This window comes from Lingula anatina, chromosome 6, assembly GCF_051362555.1.
Source record: "Lingula anatina isolate TDL-2025a chromosome 6, LinAna3.0, whole genome shotgun sequence".
Lineage (NCBI taxonomy): Eukaryota > Metazoa > Brachiopoda > Lingulata > Lingulida > Lingulidae > Lingula > Lingula anatina.
In genome coordinates, this window is record NC_141772.1 from 2,218,616 (window position 1) to 2,233,035 (window position 14,420).

The following is a 14,420-nucleotide window of genomic DNA, read 5'->3' on the forward strand; positions in this document are numbered from 1 at the left end:
TTTTAAAAAAGAACTCAGAGCATTTATTTTAAACTTAAAGGAACTTTACAAATGAAATTGTGTGAGGTGTAAACAATTCATTTCATTTTAAATTTACTCTTTTATTTAATTTCTTAACTATGGTTTTACAGCTACTTTCAAAGAAACTTTATAGGGGAAATTGTTTAAGTGTAAAACTTTTAATGTAATTTGAAGTGCACTCTTTAATTTGATGTCTTATCGATGGTTTTACAACGTGTTTCTAATACTAAAATATTTTATTTCTAATACTAAAGCATTTTATCATTGTTAAGTCTACTGAACTTGTAAGGAATTCAGTCTTTAAATAAATTTTATTATAATTATTATCATTATTTTTATTGTGGCTATATTCATAATGAAAATTTTCCAATGAAAATAAAGTAATTCACGAAAGCGTCCCCTTTAACATTTGTAAGGCAGAGTCACCATTTTGGAATATGAGAGTACTGGTGAGGCAGTTTTCCTGGATTGCTGCTGGCGACTTCTACATCTGAATCGAGAAGAAAACATCTACATGTAATCGGTGATATTTTCACACCTGACGAAAACAATTTTAAACGCACATAATCATCGACGAAAGGGGGGTCTACATGTCGCTGTCATGTAGTAAAATAACACTTAAATGTTGAATTTTCTCTGCAGACCTTTTGTCCTTTTGTTATTAGTACTAGTAAATTCAGGCCTGAAATGCATATGCATATATTAATGAATATCACGTGAAATATATATATAAAATGGCGAATAAAGGCAACTTTTATTGTGATGTTATCACCCCCAAAAAAGTAACCTATTTACATCATATGTATATTTATATTCAGAACTTTTTGCCATGAGATAAAACTTACCCGCGTATCTTCCATATCGTTTGTGCTTTCCTCTGCCACTTCAATTTCTGGAGAGTGGGATGTGATGAGGGTGTCATCTTCTAACTGTAAAGAAATGGAGACCATTTGGGATAAAACGGTAAACTTCATTACAACATCAACTGCAGTTGCCATGAAAAAACTGCTACATAAAATGCCTCAAATGATATACTTATCCCTAGAAAACATTCTGTGGACGATAGAACGAATACAGAACGATAATTCGTGCATGTTACAATATTTACATGTATAACTTTTCAAAAATACGAGAAAAAAAGAACATGGCTTATGGTTCTGTTGCAAGTACCTTTTTGTGCTGATTATAGCATAGCGTGCAAGCTGCACAACTGGCGGTAAGGTTAACAATTGTAAATGATAACTTGTCAAAACTGTAATTATGCGCACCATTTGTTATCATTTACAACATAACCGAGAAAACCGTTCTTTCACCTTCTTAAGTAGGTCAAGGTCATCCGCCAGAGCCATCAGGACAGCGTCGTGCACCATGAGACATACGACGTCTCTGCCGTGGTCCTCTATGAAACCGTTCTTGTGGAGCATGTCTGAGAGCTGGGCTGATTAATATTAATAACATATCAATAAAGTTTACCTAGAAACGTTATCACTAGGGGGCCTATTTCACAAATCTTCTGTGTATATATACTAATAAACAAAAGTCCAAGTCGTCTTATTTTACCAGAGATACGCAAAGATACTTAATATCACTAAAATAAAAAAGACCATGGCTTATATTCTTAGCAAGGGAAAGCGTCTGCAATTTAATATTTTGGATGCAGCAAATAATGTTGATGTTTTTAAATTTGATCATCTCATAAAATTTGGGTAACAAAATATGATAAAAAAAACGCTGACCTACTTCAGACAATTAGAATGCAGAATTCGAAACAAAAATGTATAAAAACAGCATCAGTAGAGTTGACCGTAACTTCAGTCTTTTATTAGAAAAGCTGGTTATAGGTACTAAAATTTCTTATTCAATTTTCTGCAACGAACGTGATTTTATTTTCTCTGTTTAACCTACCTCTGCAATGTGCCAAAACAACCTGAATGTTGACTTCTTTGTATTCTGATAAAACCTTAAATGAGAAAAAATAAGGTACATTACTTCAAAGCTTCAAGACAAAACAAGAAGATTGGAGTGATAAGTTTGACGATATAACCACAATTTGCAATACTGGAAAACCGTACTGGAACATATAACTTAGAGGCAAAATATGTAATATAATGTAAATATGTAATGGATTTTCGACGATCAAAATATACTCATTTGATTTTAACACAAGGCCTTCATGTATTATTAACGGATTATTTGATTTGATATCATTTGAGAGAGAGAGAGAGAGAGCAATCATTTTACCTGTTTCAGTACCTTGATACCAACAGCGTCAATAAAGGTAATGGCGGAGCAGTCAATTATGATGTGGTGGATGTCGGGCTGTGGTGGAGGCTCTCCGTGGACCACGCCCTCGGTAGCCACCTTGTCTTCTGGATGGATATCTTCTATTTCCAAGGTAAGAACCTCTTTGGACTGGCCAATCATGGCGCCGTTACTTACTCCGTTTCCCGTTCTTTTCTTTATTATGATAAAAAGTTATTGTTATGGATTTTATCTGAGATTGTACAATGCCAGCTATGGATGGAATAACATATACTTTATACCTTACCGATAATGCCCAAGTAATATAAGCTGGCATAAAAAACGGATTAAAATGAGTAAGGTCAAAGGTTAGTAGTATTCTTGGTATACACTCTACAATTTACATTATGTGAAAACTTTCTTAATATTTTTGTTTATTATTATTATCTATCCATTCAAAAATACCAACCAATGGTTTGAACGCTACGTATTTTTCCAATATAAACAACGCCATTGTGTACTAGTGATATATTCATTTCAACTCGTACCTCAGCTTTTTGTCTTTTCTTCTCTTCCTTCTCTCTCTCTTTCTCCAGCGCCTCTCTTTTCTCTTTGCTCTTCATCTGTTTCGCTTTCAGGAGTCCAGGATCACAGCCAGTAGCTGCGTACAGCTTGCTCCGGAAGTGTTCAGCGTTGGCGTAATACAAAGAAGATTCAAAGTGGAATATCTTGATACCTGGAATCTCTTCGACCTGGATATATAAATTCATGAAACAACCCGTCAACGAAATCAACAGAAACTTTGCTCGGCAAAATAGAGGGCTCATTTAAATTACTTCTTGCCATTGTTTTCAATTTGTGGTTATTAGAAGCCATTCTGTATAGCATATAAGAGTACTTTTTATGTACACAAATAACAGGAATGGTGAAATTCAAATATTAAAAGTGCAGGTAGGCTATCTAATACGAATATGATGTAAGTATAATTACCGCCTTGTATATATTGCTGTCTCTGTATATGTCCGAATGGGGAACTCTCCCATACAAACACGTGTACGGCCTAACGAGAAAAAGAAAAATAATAAACCGTACATTTAATCAAACCGGGCTCATGTAAGTCACATCTTAGAAAACCATAGCGGGCATTAAACTGATATAGGTAACATACCACTGGGGCGTAGTTGTGAAACACCTTTAAAATGTGAATACTAATTACCTTTCGTTGGACAACAAATGCGGTGATAAGAAAACAGTGTAAACAAGTTATATAATTATATATACACTTCAGGTCACAGAATCTGATTCTATAAATTAAGAAGCCATACCACTGTGTCCTGAACACGACGGTGAGCAGGGAGAAACCAACTCCAATCATGAGACCATAGTCCACGTTGAGGATCACCACTCCGAGGAAAGTAACAATCCAGATCGCCTAAATATTTGGATACAACAGATATTACAGATATTACAGGAACCGAAAAGTATCTATTTAAGTTTTAAAAAATTATCATAAGGTGCCTTAACATTGATTACCATTTACCAATATGACCATTTTTTCCATGCGCTCTACATGTACGTTAAATAAAACGTGCAGTAAAAAAGGACCGTGTGTTTATCGCTTCTGTCATTTCGAATACTGCTATTCATTGGTGGGTCCCGGATTGTGGAAATTGGTGTGTATTTGGGGGCTGTTGACTAGAAAGTGTGCCTTGTGCTGGGTGTGACACTGCGCTGTGTTAGGTGTGACACCGTGCGCTGTGTTAGGTGTGACATGATTCATCATGAATGGCACCACAATTGTAAACGTAATAAAGTCAGATTCCTTACAAAATCAAACTTTGAAATCTTCCACAGCCTCTTCAGGTCTTTTACTTGCAGGAACATGCCTTTCAGTGCCACAATGATGATGGAGGCAAGAACACACTGGAATATATAATATGATATCACATGGATAATACTTACAAAAGCAGTATAAAATTCTCGTGGTTATTTTCAAGAACACGAGGGTCTCTTTGCAATCGTTTGGATAAAAACGCCTTTCTTTTCAGTGTTTGATTTTTTAGAAAAACATATTCCTACCCTTGGAAGTGTTTTAAACAGTGGTCCAGCAGCCAGTATGACAATAAGGATAAAACCGCTGGCTATGATGCTCGCCACCTAAAATATGGAAATTAATACAAATGTGAAGAATACATGAGAAAAAATTTATAACAATTTGGTTCAAAAATATACCAGCACACACAATTTGGAAGATAACGGATGTATCATTAAATACTATATCTGACGTCCCCAAAAGACCTATGTCTTCGAAATTCATGGGGGGACATCCTGTAAGGATTTTGTAAAGTGCAAGAATAGAATTTTAGAAATAACACTTATCAGGGGATGATTTGTAGAATTTTTAAAACTACCGAAATTAAATTCTATTAACAACCGACGTGGCTTTTACCTGTGTCTTGCACCCCGCCGACTCCTGCACGCAGCTTCTTGACATGGAGGCCCCCGAGGCGAAGGCAGTGAAGAACCCGCCCACCACATTGCTCAGACCATAGGCAACAAGTTCCTGAAATGAATAGCACATCACTCTTAAACTTTTCAGAATGCAGAGATATTAAGATGAAACCAAAGGTTTGCCGCAGGACCAACACCTCAACAGAGTAACTAACACATTAAAAATAGCCCATAAGTGCATTCCAATCAGATTTGTTCAGGTCGATGAAAATGTTACCATTGGGTCTCAGTGCTATTAAATTTAATGCTTGGCTTATAGTATATTCTTTTAATCTTTTATCGACATCTTAGTACTCGTTTGTTTGGAAAAAGTGGACAGTGACAGCAGGGCCAAAGGGAGGCAAGATGTGTACCTGGTTAGCGTCTATAGTATAACCATGGGGCTTGGCCAGTATCTTCGCCATAGACAAGTTGATGCTGAAGGCAACGATTGCCACGACAAACGAGTCAAGGACAACTTCTCCGAAATATTTAGCCGGTGGGATACTAGGGTGCGGAATACTGAAGATAGATGTTGAAGACAGGTTGCATATTAAGTTGCCCAGTCGTTTCATTGTACAAAAATTGCTTAACACGTCAAGGAGTCAAAATATACAAGATTCAAGAAATATAAAATATTTCAATATATAAATTCAAAATAAATAATTCATCATCATGAAGTGATAATACCTATTTCAGAAAAGGCTAAGAAACACATCAAACACTCACACACGAGCACGCGCGCATGCACACACAAACAACAAGGCGCGCGAACCCAAACACGCACAAAATGTCTTAGGTCTTACCCTGTTGGAATATCACCAACCACAACCAAGTCGTAAACCTCGTCCAGTTTGACAAAGTAACACACTAGAGTCCCACCTATTACCTAATATGGAAATTAAACCAAGATGTTTGTTAAAAATATATACTAACAAAAAAGACAAAGATAAATCCATAAATGACATCATATTATTTTTATTCCGATAAAAAAGCTTGTAAAAACCTCAGCCTTAACATCTTTAATAAAATATATCAACATACATATATAAGCCCATTCAAATAAAAGTCTGGTATTTTGGTAGATTCCACCTTGCTGCAAAACTTTTGGCAAATTGTGAATAAAGAGATAGGGCTTGATTGGAAATCTAAGGGGTTTGCTTTTCTGATAAACCCCATAAAAAATTAGCATTATTTAGTCAAAATATTTCGACGGGTCGTTTTTAAAGAAAATGGATGGTACCTACCACCAGTAGCTCTGCAGGAATTGGTACCTTCATTTTGGACTTAAATCTAGCGTTGATACACTCTTTAATAAGAACCAGAGTAAGAATACATATGGCTGACATGATCAGAGCCGTCAAATTGGTCTGGGGTAGAGCAGGGAAAAACTGGATGTAAAACTGAAACATAATGTTTTTAAACCTATTGTATACGAAGCTTTTAATCCAAGGATTGGTCTATATTAATATTAATGGTTAATATACGTATAAAATGATATTATGGGCAATGATTATCGTAGTAATGCTGAAATAAAGGAACTGCAATTCTATTAGTATAAGAAATCAACGGATCTTGACATTAAGTTTTACAAGGATTTTGAATCACAACTCTCAAAAAATACTAAAGCTAAAAAAATACTAAGAATAAAAGCTGCAAACCACGCGATATATTTTACTTAACTTACGCTAATCAGTTTGAATGGACTAGGCACAGTCTTAACACTGACTCCAAAGACGTGTTTAATCTGTGAAGAAAACACGTGACAGGCGGCTCCTGTGGTGAATCCACTGACGAGGGGGTCGGACAGGTAGTTGGTGATGAAACCAAGACGGAGTATGCCCTGCAGCAACTGGAAGATACATAATTTTTTAACGGGGGCAAGACGATGATGAAGGATATTGGTGGTTAATTGGCCAAAAAGCTAAGAATTAGGGCCCAGTTTCACAAAAACTCTTTTAAGGCTGAAAAGTGTTCCTGGTCAGTAGAAACTGCATGCAAAAATCGGATACCGAAAGTCGACTTTGTAATATTAATCAGAAATGTATTTAAAATGACTGACCCCCAATATTGTTACTTTGGACATACCTAAATGTATACCCGCTATCAATAAGAGTACAAACCACCGTCAGAACAATCACAATTTGCTGAGGATGCTTCAGTCAATAGACTCCAAAAAAATAAATTAAGTAATTTTTTTTATAAAACCCCCCCTCTTTGTCGGCTAAATTCAATGTTCGATCGAGAGAAAACAACACATATTTTAACTGAAAACCATACCTGCCAACAGCCCGCTAACAGCGTCAGAGCCACGACGAGGTTAATCTTAAAGTCTACACACTCCTGGTAGTCGGTGGTGTCAACGTTACACGTCATCTCGTTCTCCAGTGACGTATTATCGGTACTGTTGTTAAGCAACGGGGTGGACGGGGTCCAGTTTGCCGTCTGCTTGTCAACAAAAGAGCCAACGAGAAGACTTGCCACTGCAGCAGATGCTGGCAAAAGAAAGTAACGCGTCAGCGAGATGACTTGATTCCTTCCTTTGTAAAGGGTTACGACTAAACTCATGTGTACCAAAAAAGGTGAAAATTAAACCATTTGTTTTCTAATGGTACACAATCACAGTAATATATCCAAAGTTATTTGTGTTTATTGTTTAGTCAAAATTCATGCTTCAGTGTCATACGCTATATGATCTGAGAGTGATTGTGTTTCTGGATATGTAAGATCCAGCTGAACGCAATGACTCCTGTCTCACCTAACACAGTGCGTGCTTCACATACCTATAGAAATGTGTCTGGATGATCCGAAAAAAAAATAGACCAACGGAGGGAAGAACGATGCATATAAACCATGAATCGATGGAAGACCACTCACCAATGCATATGCCATACCTGAAAAAAATACCTTTAGCGGCTGTACAGGCTGTAGCTAATATATAAAATTTAGACGATTTAAAATTAAAGATCGACCTCTGTGATAATTCATCCACATGATCTTAGAATATCCATTTTGACATGAATTACAGCGTCAATTAATAGTTCTTTAAAGAGAGCTTTGCTCATCATAATTTCAAATGTCTAAAGATGTAAATATGATTTTGATACTTACATTGTTATTGACATTCTGCATATAAAAATGGTTTGACTTCGATTGGAAATGGGGGGGTTACACCAAACATTCAATAGTACTTTGGGGCAGTTTTAAAATGAAAGCTTGATGTAGTATTTGACCCTACCTTGGGGTAGATTCATTATCCCCACAGTTATCCCCGCCACAATATCAGATATCAGCCACAGCGGGAATTTATACTGGCGCATAATACCAACAAACGGAAACAGTTGCAGTAGAAACGCTTTGAAGCATTCAGAAGAACACGCACAGCGTTTTCGCCACGTGTGATGAACGTGGTCTTTAACTGTTTTTTCCTCTGGCATGGTATGCTCATACAATGTATCAAAAGCCGACTGGGAGTACACCGGTCGAAGAACCCGAATTGTCCTGACATCTTCCGATCCATTTTTTGTAGAGGGCGCTTGTGTATTAGATCCTTCTGCACCGGAAGTGGAATCTGTTGTTCCCGTTTGGGAAAACGATGCACGATGCCGTAGCCCCCCGTTTGGTTCCTCCGTGGACCCATGCGTGTCTGTGGTTTCATTCATCTTGTCAATTACCTAACGCCTGCAATAAACACTAAAATATTTCACGACCAAAGTTAGCAAATAAATTAAGGCATTAAACATTTTTAAGGACAAGCACACGATGTGCTATTTCCATATTTTTTGTTTCTACAGCATAGGCCTATAAATGCGCTCTTCTAATGATGAGAAGATTAACAATTTGATCTCGACTGAAATATTATTATTTATTGCTTCGGTTGATAAAAGCTTTTGTATAATTGGAATATATAAAGGTCGATGTCACGTGTAAATCTTCGTGACTGTCAAACTTGCACTGCTGCTTATATATGATATCCCTTTTTGTTTCGCAAATACGTGCACCGACGCGTGCCTCGTGTACATCAAAGACTTTCTGCAGTAGCCAACTGGGTAATAAATTCATTTCTAAAATGAAGTGATAAACTTCGCGCTGGTGACAACAGAAATGTTCAAAGAATTTGGGCTCATTCCCAATGGAAATGTCGTTCTATGTACGGGGACTCTCGCTGAATGCAGTCAGTTTAACAGACTGACATGCCTACTCTTGTTTCCTACACACTCGTATAATTACCAACTTCTCTGTATTCTACTCAATGTTAGATAGGCGTGTCAATCTGTTAATCTGATTGTGTTCAGCGAGATTCGCCGTGGAGTTGGGTCGATCTAAGTAGAACGATAGTTTCATTGAGAATGAACCCTTAGTAAATAAGTGTGAATATATATATATATATATATATATATAGAGAGAGAGAGAGAGCATATTGTTGCGGCCTGAAGGGTGTCTCCACACTGAACAAGTGGGATGTTCTGACCTATCTACATATTACGTGAACGTCTTACGGCGTTAACAAGTATTTGGTAATATCCTTTTATCACATAACCCAAGGCGGATAGCACATGATTAATATACTTGTCGCCTGTTGGTCAAAATCCTACAACATCTGACCTCATGACAAATGACTAATTTTTCATTTTTTTTAAATTTCGTATCCCTTCAATTGAAAACTTGCGTATCTTACTTTATAATATAATTGTCTCTTACCTTATATTTAAAAGTGCACATGTGGCGAACTTTTCAAAAAGTCTACCCAGCGATGCCTGCTCAGGCCGAGTGTATTAGTTAAACAACTGGCCTGTCTGGCTTATCGACTTTTTTAATTCGTGTCAGCATGCAGTTATCTGATTACTGTAGCAAAGTCGTAGATTAAAAATAATGACACAGGAGTCTCCACACGTACCATCTGCTCCGCCAAGTGAATCACCTGTGTCCATCTGACTGGTCACACTAGGCGGAGCAGGGCACTTTATTGTAGATAAAACGCGTAAAATGGACCTTCAATGTACATGTATCTTCATCTTTGAAATGTAGGCGAGTACACTACAGGCAAAGGTGCGGGTAGTGCTCTGATGAGCATAGACTGGTGGTCTAAATTAGTCGGCCATATTTAGTCGGCATATCATTTTGTATTCGGATAATCTATTTTGAATGGGTCCTTGGACAGCATTTCTTGGGCTTTACTTTATGACTTATTTGATAACCTCCGCCTGTGTTTATTGATAACGTTTACACATGGGACGATTTGATGCAGGGCAGTAACTGGATCTGATTACGTGATAGTTTTATCAAACAATATATATATATATATATATATATATATATATATATATATATATATATATATATATATATATATATATATATATATACGGATAGTTAAGATTTTGTCCGATATTTGCAAACTTGAGGTTTTTTTGCGACCAGGGACCTCCTAAGTATCTGCTTTAATTTAACATTCCCCTTATATAACAGCGCGTACAGCTCATAATTATTCATGTACCCTGCTACTTTTGCCTTGCTTTATGGTTTTTAATCGTGACATAAAAACAGGAGGAGTATGGTTTTGTGGAAGACAAATCACAACAGAGTGGACATCAATATCGTACTGGATTTAATACACCTGTTGTCAAAAATTTCAGCAGTAACGAGAGGGGTGCATTATTAGCCATAGCCCTACCCTCACTCCCTTCAAAAATGGGGCTATGACAATATGTGATGGCCAACATTAAATCAATATCTCAGTGTTTGCGGAATTTCAGATACAGGGTTTTTCAAAAAGCTGTTTCCATTTTTGAAAGAAAAACAATTTTTTGTGTGGTCTAATTTTTTTCCTCGAATACTACCATTTTGCGAGAACAGCTCAATAGTTACAACGTGCTCGATCAAAGCTCCTCGGTTATTTGAATGGGCAGCCATAGCATAGGAGCCCACGAATTCTCTATGTGTTTTGGTACTGTATGTTTACCGTATGTCGTACGTTTAGTTCTAGGTAGAGAAATCCTAACTTTTAGATATCGTTTCTTTATAATTCTAGTTCAAACATATTTATAAACACTGTGCCCTGTATATTGGACCGTCAGCTCACGGGAAAGGAAGTATGTTAACAGAGGTTCATAATAATGTTCTTTCTACAAAACGATTCATTTGCCAAGCACGACTGTATTTCTACACTTTTCAAGTCTTTCAGTTCTCTCTCCTTTCCCCTTGCCAGCTCCCGTCCCTCTCTGACAATTATTTGTTTTACACTCCTAGCTCTACCCTCACCTATTTATGCCAGGTTTATGACATAAGTGAGTCTGTCGCTAGGACAATAAATTACCAAAAACAAGTTATGTAACCCAACAAACTTGCAGGAAAACGCGTAGACCTACCGTTACGCTGCCTCCTAGTCGCACGCAAATTACGCCGGTTTCTTCCACAAAATGATGTGGCCAAAGAAATAATCCTTTAATTAATGCTTTAGGAAGTAAACGCCGTGTTACTTACAGAACAGCCAAGACAGTATGGTCTACAAATACTGTACACTCATTAAGTGGATCGTGAACTGTATCACAAGTGCAATACACGCACTCCAAAAGGGAGCCGGCGCGTGACGTCAAATTAAACTATATATTCTGCTATATATTGGCTAACAAAAAAAGCTCAAGTGTCAATAAATAATACATTTATATGCAACTCTAATATATATGGGGAATCTTGAGTGGGAATATTCCACTAATACCGTTATTTCATAGCAGAATCGGCGACAACTTATTATTTATTAAAAAAAGGGGCCCTTTTTCATGCACCGTCACATATCTGCGCCAATAAAACACTGCGTTGCATTATAATGTATTGCATACATGCACATACATGCACATAAGTGCAGTACTACGTGCATATCCATGCACTGTGCATCTCGTCACTTTAAAATTTACTCACCACCGATGACTTTCCGGAGGTTGTAAGTTTTTAGAACTAATAAATAAGAGGGACGACCTAATCTGAAAGCACGATAAGATCTACAAGTATCTATGATAAAGGCAACGGGGCAACAAAGCGGTATACACACCTTGTAATATGCAGCTCAAATATTTGTTTATTGGTACGGTGAGGGCGTGGCTTGGTGGTCGTGGTGATATTTTCCACACTAAAACATCTTACTTTTCTTTTTTTTTTTTTTGTCATTGAAACACTGGTAGAGGCTGATTAATTTTGCTCGTGAGGGTAAACATTTTAATTTGCACCTACAAGACAAGTTAATAGCTATAGATCGGTGTCTTCTCGACTGTTATGGGTTTAGGATACCTTGGTTTAATAAAGTGGAAAGTAAAGGAAGTTCTTTTCATGTACAGTATGCCCAATGAAACTATCGGTCTACACAGACCGTTCCAACTCCGCCTGGACTCTCGCCGAATGTAGTCAAATTAAGAGGTAATCACTCCTGATCCTAGCGTAGAGCAGAATACAGTAAAGCTGGTGATGATAAGAGTCCATTCAAGGAGGCGTGTTAATCTGTCAATCTGATTGCATTCAGCGAGAGTCCCCAAGGAGGTGATCGATCTACGTAAACCGATGGTTTCATTGGGACTGAGCCCTGAAACAAAGTGCGTGTTTTAAACTATACAAAGACCCCATCTCCAGTGCTGCTACCGTAAAGCCGGAACAGTGTATAAATTATGGCTAACAAACTAGCAAAACGCATAGTTAAAACTTAAAGGTATTTTATACACCTCTGAAAGAGTCCAAAAGACATATTTTCTATGTTTTTATATCCTTCAAAGATATATGTACTTATCTTGCCCAATTTAGACCTTAACACTATAAGATCGCATTCACAACGAGTTGAGCCAGGCTTTACAAATCCTGGAACTAAACATGGCGGACGTACATGAAAGAAAAACCGCCTTATCATTTGATAGTCTCTCCGCCTCTCACACGCCTTCCCATGTCGTGTCCCAATGGAGCCGAAATTTAATGACTGTACCCCCGCAGGGACGACGCATGGGGAGGCGTGTGAGAGGCGGAGAGACTATTAAAAGATTAGGCGGTTTTTCTTTCATGTACGTCCGCCATATTTAGTTCCAGGATTTGTACAGCCATGGCTCAACTCGTTGTGAATGCGATCTAAAACTCCTCAAATAAAAACAATGGAAGTCGATATTTCGCTCTGTAATGTAAAGGAAAACGTAACGATCTAAACGTTACGGGGAGCATTTAGAACTTTTAAGTTAAAAGCATTTAATCATAAATGGTATAAGTTATCAGATCCACATGCAGAGATGGGTGGAGCTGGCAGGAAAATCGTGGCTAGGATACCGGTACCTTCAAACTGTGGATCCTGCGCAGCCGACACTGGTATCCTCTACCAGGGCCACAGATTGATTTTTCACAAGATATTCACAGATATGTCTTCAGATGAAAGGACGATATAATTACTATCTCTTTTGGTAATTTTCCCTATAATATTTTTGCCACCCTGGTAGAGGGTACGACACAGGCACGTGTGTTGTGGGTCGAAGATTATATAACTATTATATACTTAAGCCCCGGTCGACCTTAGCGTAAACGAGATACGGGAGAGGGGTATTTATCGTGTTACTCTACTGGTGTTAATCTAGATCACTAAGTCAATGATTACGAGTCTATACATGTATATTCTTACCAGCACGCAACCGTAATAATAAAATATATTAAAGCGCATGTGGAAGGAGTAAAAAATATCAAATAACTCTCAATGTTTACCTAATCATTATTCAGGTTCGAGACGTGGAAAATACAATGTCATATTTTTAAACAGTGATATTTGTGGACAACGTGCGAGCTACATTGTATAGTGGGGTAATATAGCAAACATTTAAACCCCCTCCCCCCCCCCCCCAAACTCCCCACCCGGCGCCTAACTTACAATGTACTCTCTGACTACTGCAGGGTCCGCCAGCTGTTTGTTACAAAATTATTTTTCTCCTATTTTAGAGGCCCCCGACACCAGAGCGTACCTTGAATTAACTTAAATATTTTATTCTGACACAAAATTCATGCTGACTTACCCTAAATAGCCTCAAAGACGGTATAATCACCTTGGAAATCCCTACAGGTTAATAAAAAACCTGCATTGTACAATGCGTAGCTGTTTGTCGTACTGAAATTTCGTCTCAAAGGAATCAATGTGCTCTGTAGGGCCTATATATCCAGTATTCTATATATTATAGGCTATACTGTATGAGGAGGAATTCGGTATTAAATGGCGGTATCAAATGCATTTGGCGTTATGTAAGCAGGCGATATAAGTGGTTTGACCATCAGTTCGGCAGGTCTCACATAGTTTGCGTAACAGCTTTTCACTCCCATTAACCAATTGCATCCCATTGACCAATGTAAACACCGTAATTCAGGTGGAGGGGAGGAGTTGATTACGTCATAAGATCCGCTGTTGATATCAACTGAGCTTTGTTCTAACACATAACATACCTTTTGCACATACGTCTTTTGATTCTAAATATTTCGGCATTTTACAACCCAGGAACAATCAGACGATCCTTGAATACCACGTGACGCGGTCTGCCGCCGTCCGCAGGCGTTTTGCCTGGGCGCTTTTAGTTTCATGTTAATTTCACAGGTCCTAATGCCTATTATAAACAAAGCAACTGAGAGTACATACAAATTTGTTCAAATATAAAACGCCCTCTGTA

General features: G+C 37.7%; 1 protein-coding gene across 3 annotated transcripts; it reads right to left on the minus strand.

The window, feature by feature from the left end:
* LOC106174740 (prestin-like) lies at positions 1 to 14,218 on the minus strand. Of its 3 annotated transcripts, none has more exons than XM_013556415.2 (19): positions 14,200 to 14,218; positions 7,991 to 8,433; positions 7,536 to 7,646; positions 7,033 to 7,247; positions 6,440 to 6,604; positions 6,000 to 6,155; positions 5,559 to 5,641; positions 5,127 to 5,274; positions 4,712 to 4,825; positions 4,342 to 4,419; positions 4,090 to 4,185; positions 3,588 to 3,694; positions 3,253 to 3,322; positions 2,811 to 3,014; positions 2,263 to 2,478; positions 1,927 to 1,981; positions 1,335 to 1,459; positions 867 to 950; positions 1 to 511 (listed from the first exon to the last, which is right to left on the minus strand). In XM_013556415.2, exons 2-19 carry the CDS (start codon positions 8,412 to 8,414, stop codon positions 506 to 508), a joined length of 2,457 nt encoding a protein of 818 aa, XP_013411869.2. In that variant the 5' UTR covers positions 8,415 to 8,433; positions 14,200 to 14,218; the 3' UTR covers positions 1 to 505. The 3 variants fall into 3 exon arrangements, with proteins under 3 accessions (XP_013411869.2, XP_013411868.2, XP_013411867.2); XM_013556414.3 differs by lacking the exon at positions 14,200 to 14,218 and adding an exon at positions 13,779 to 14,013; XM_013556413.2 differs by lacking the exon at positions 14,200 to 14,218 and adding an exon at positions 11,121 to 11,257.
* Between the last annotated feature and the right edge of the window lie 202 nt (positions 14,219 to 14,420).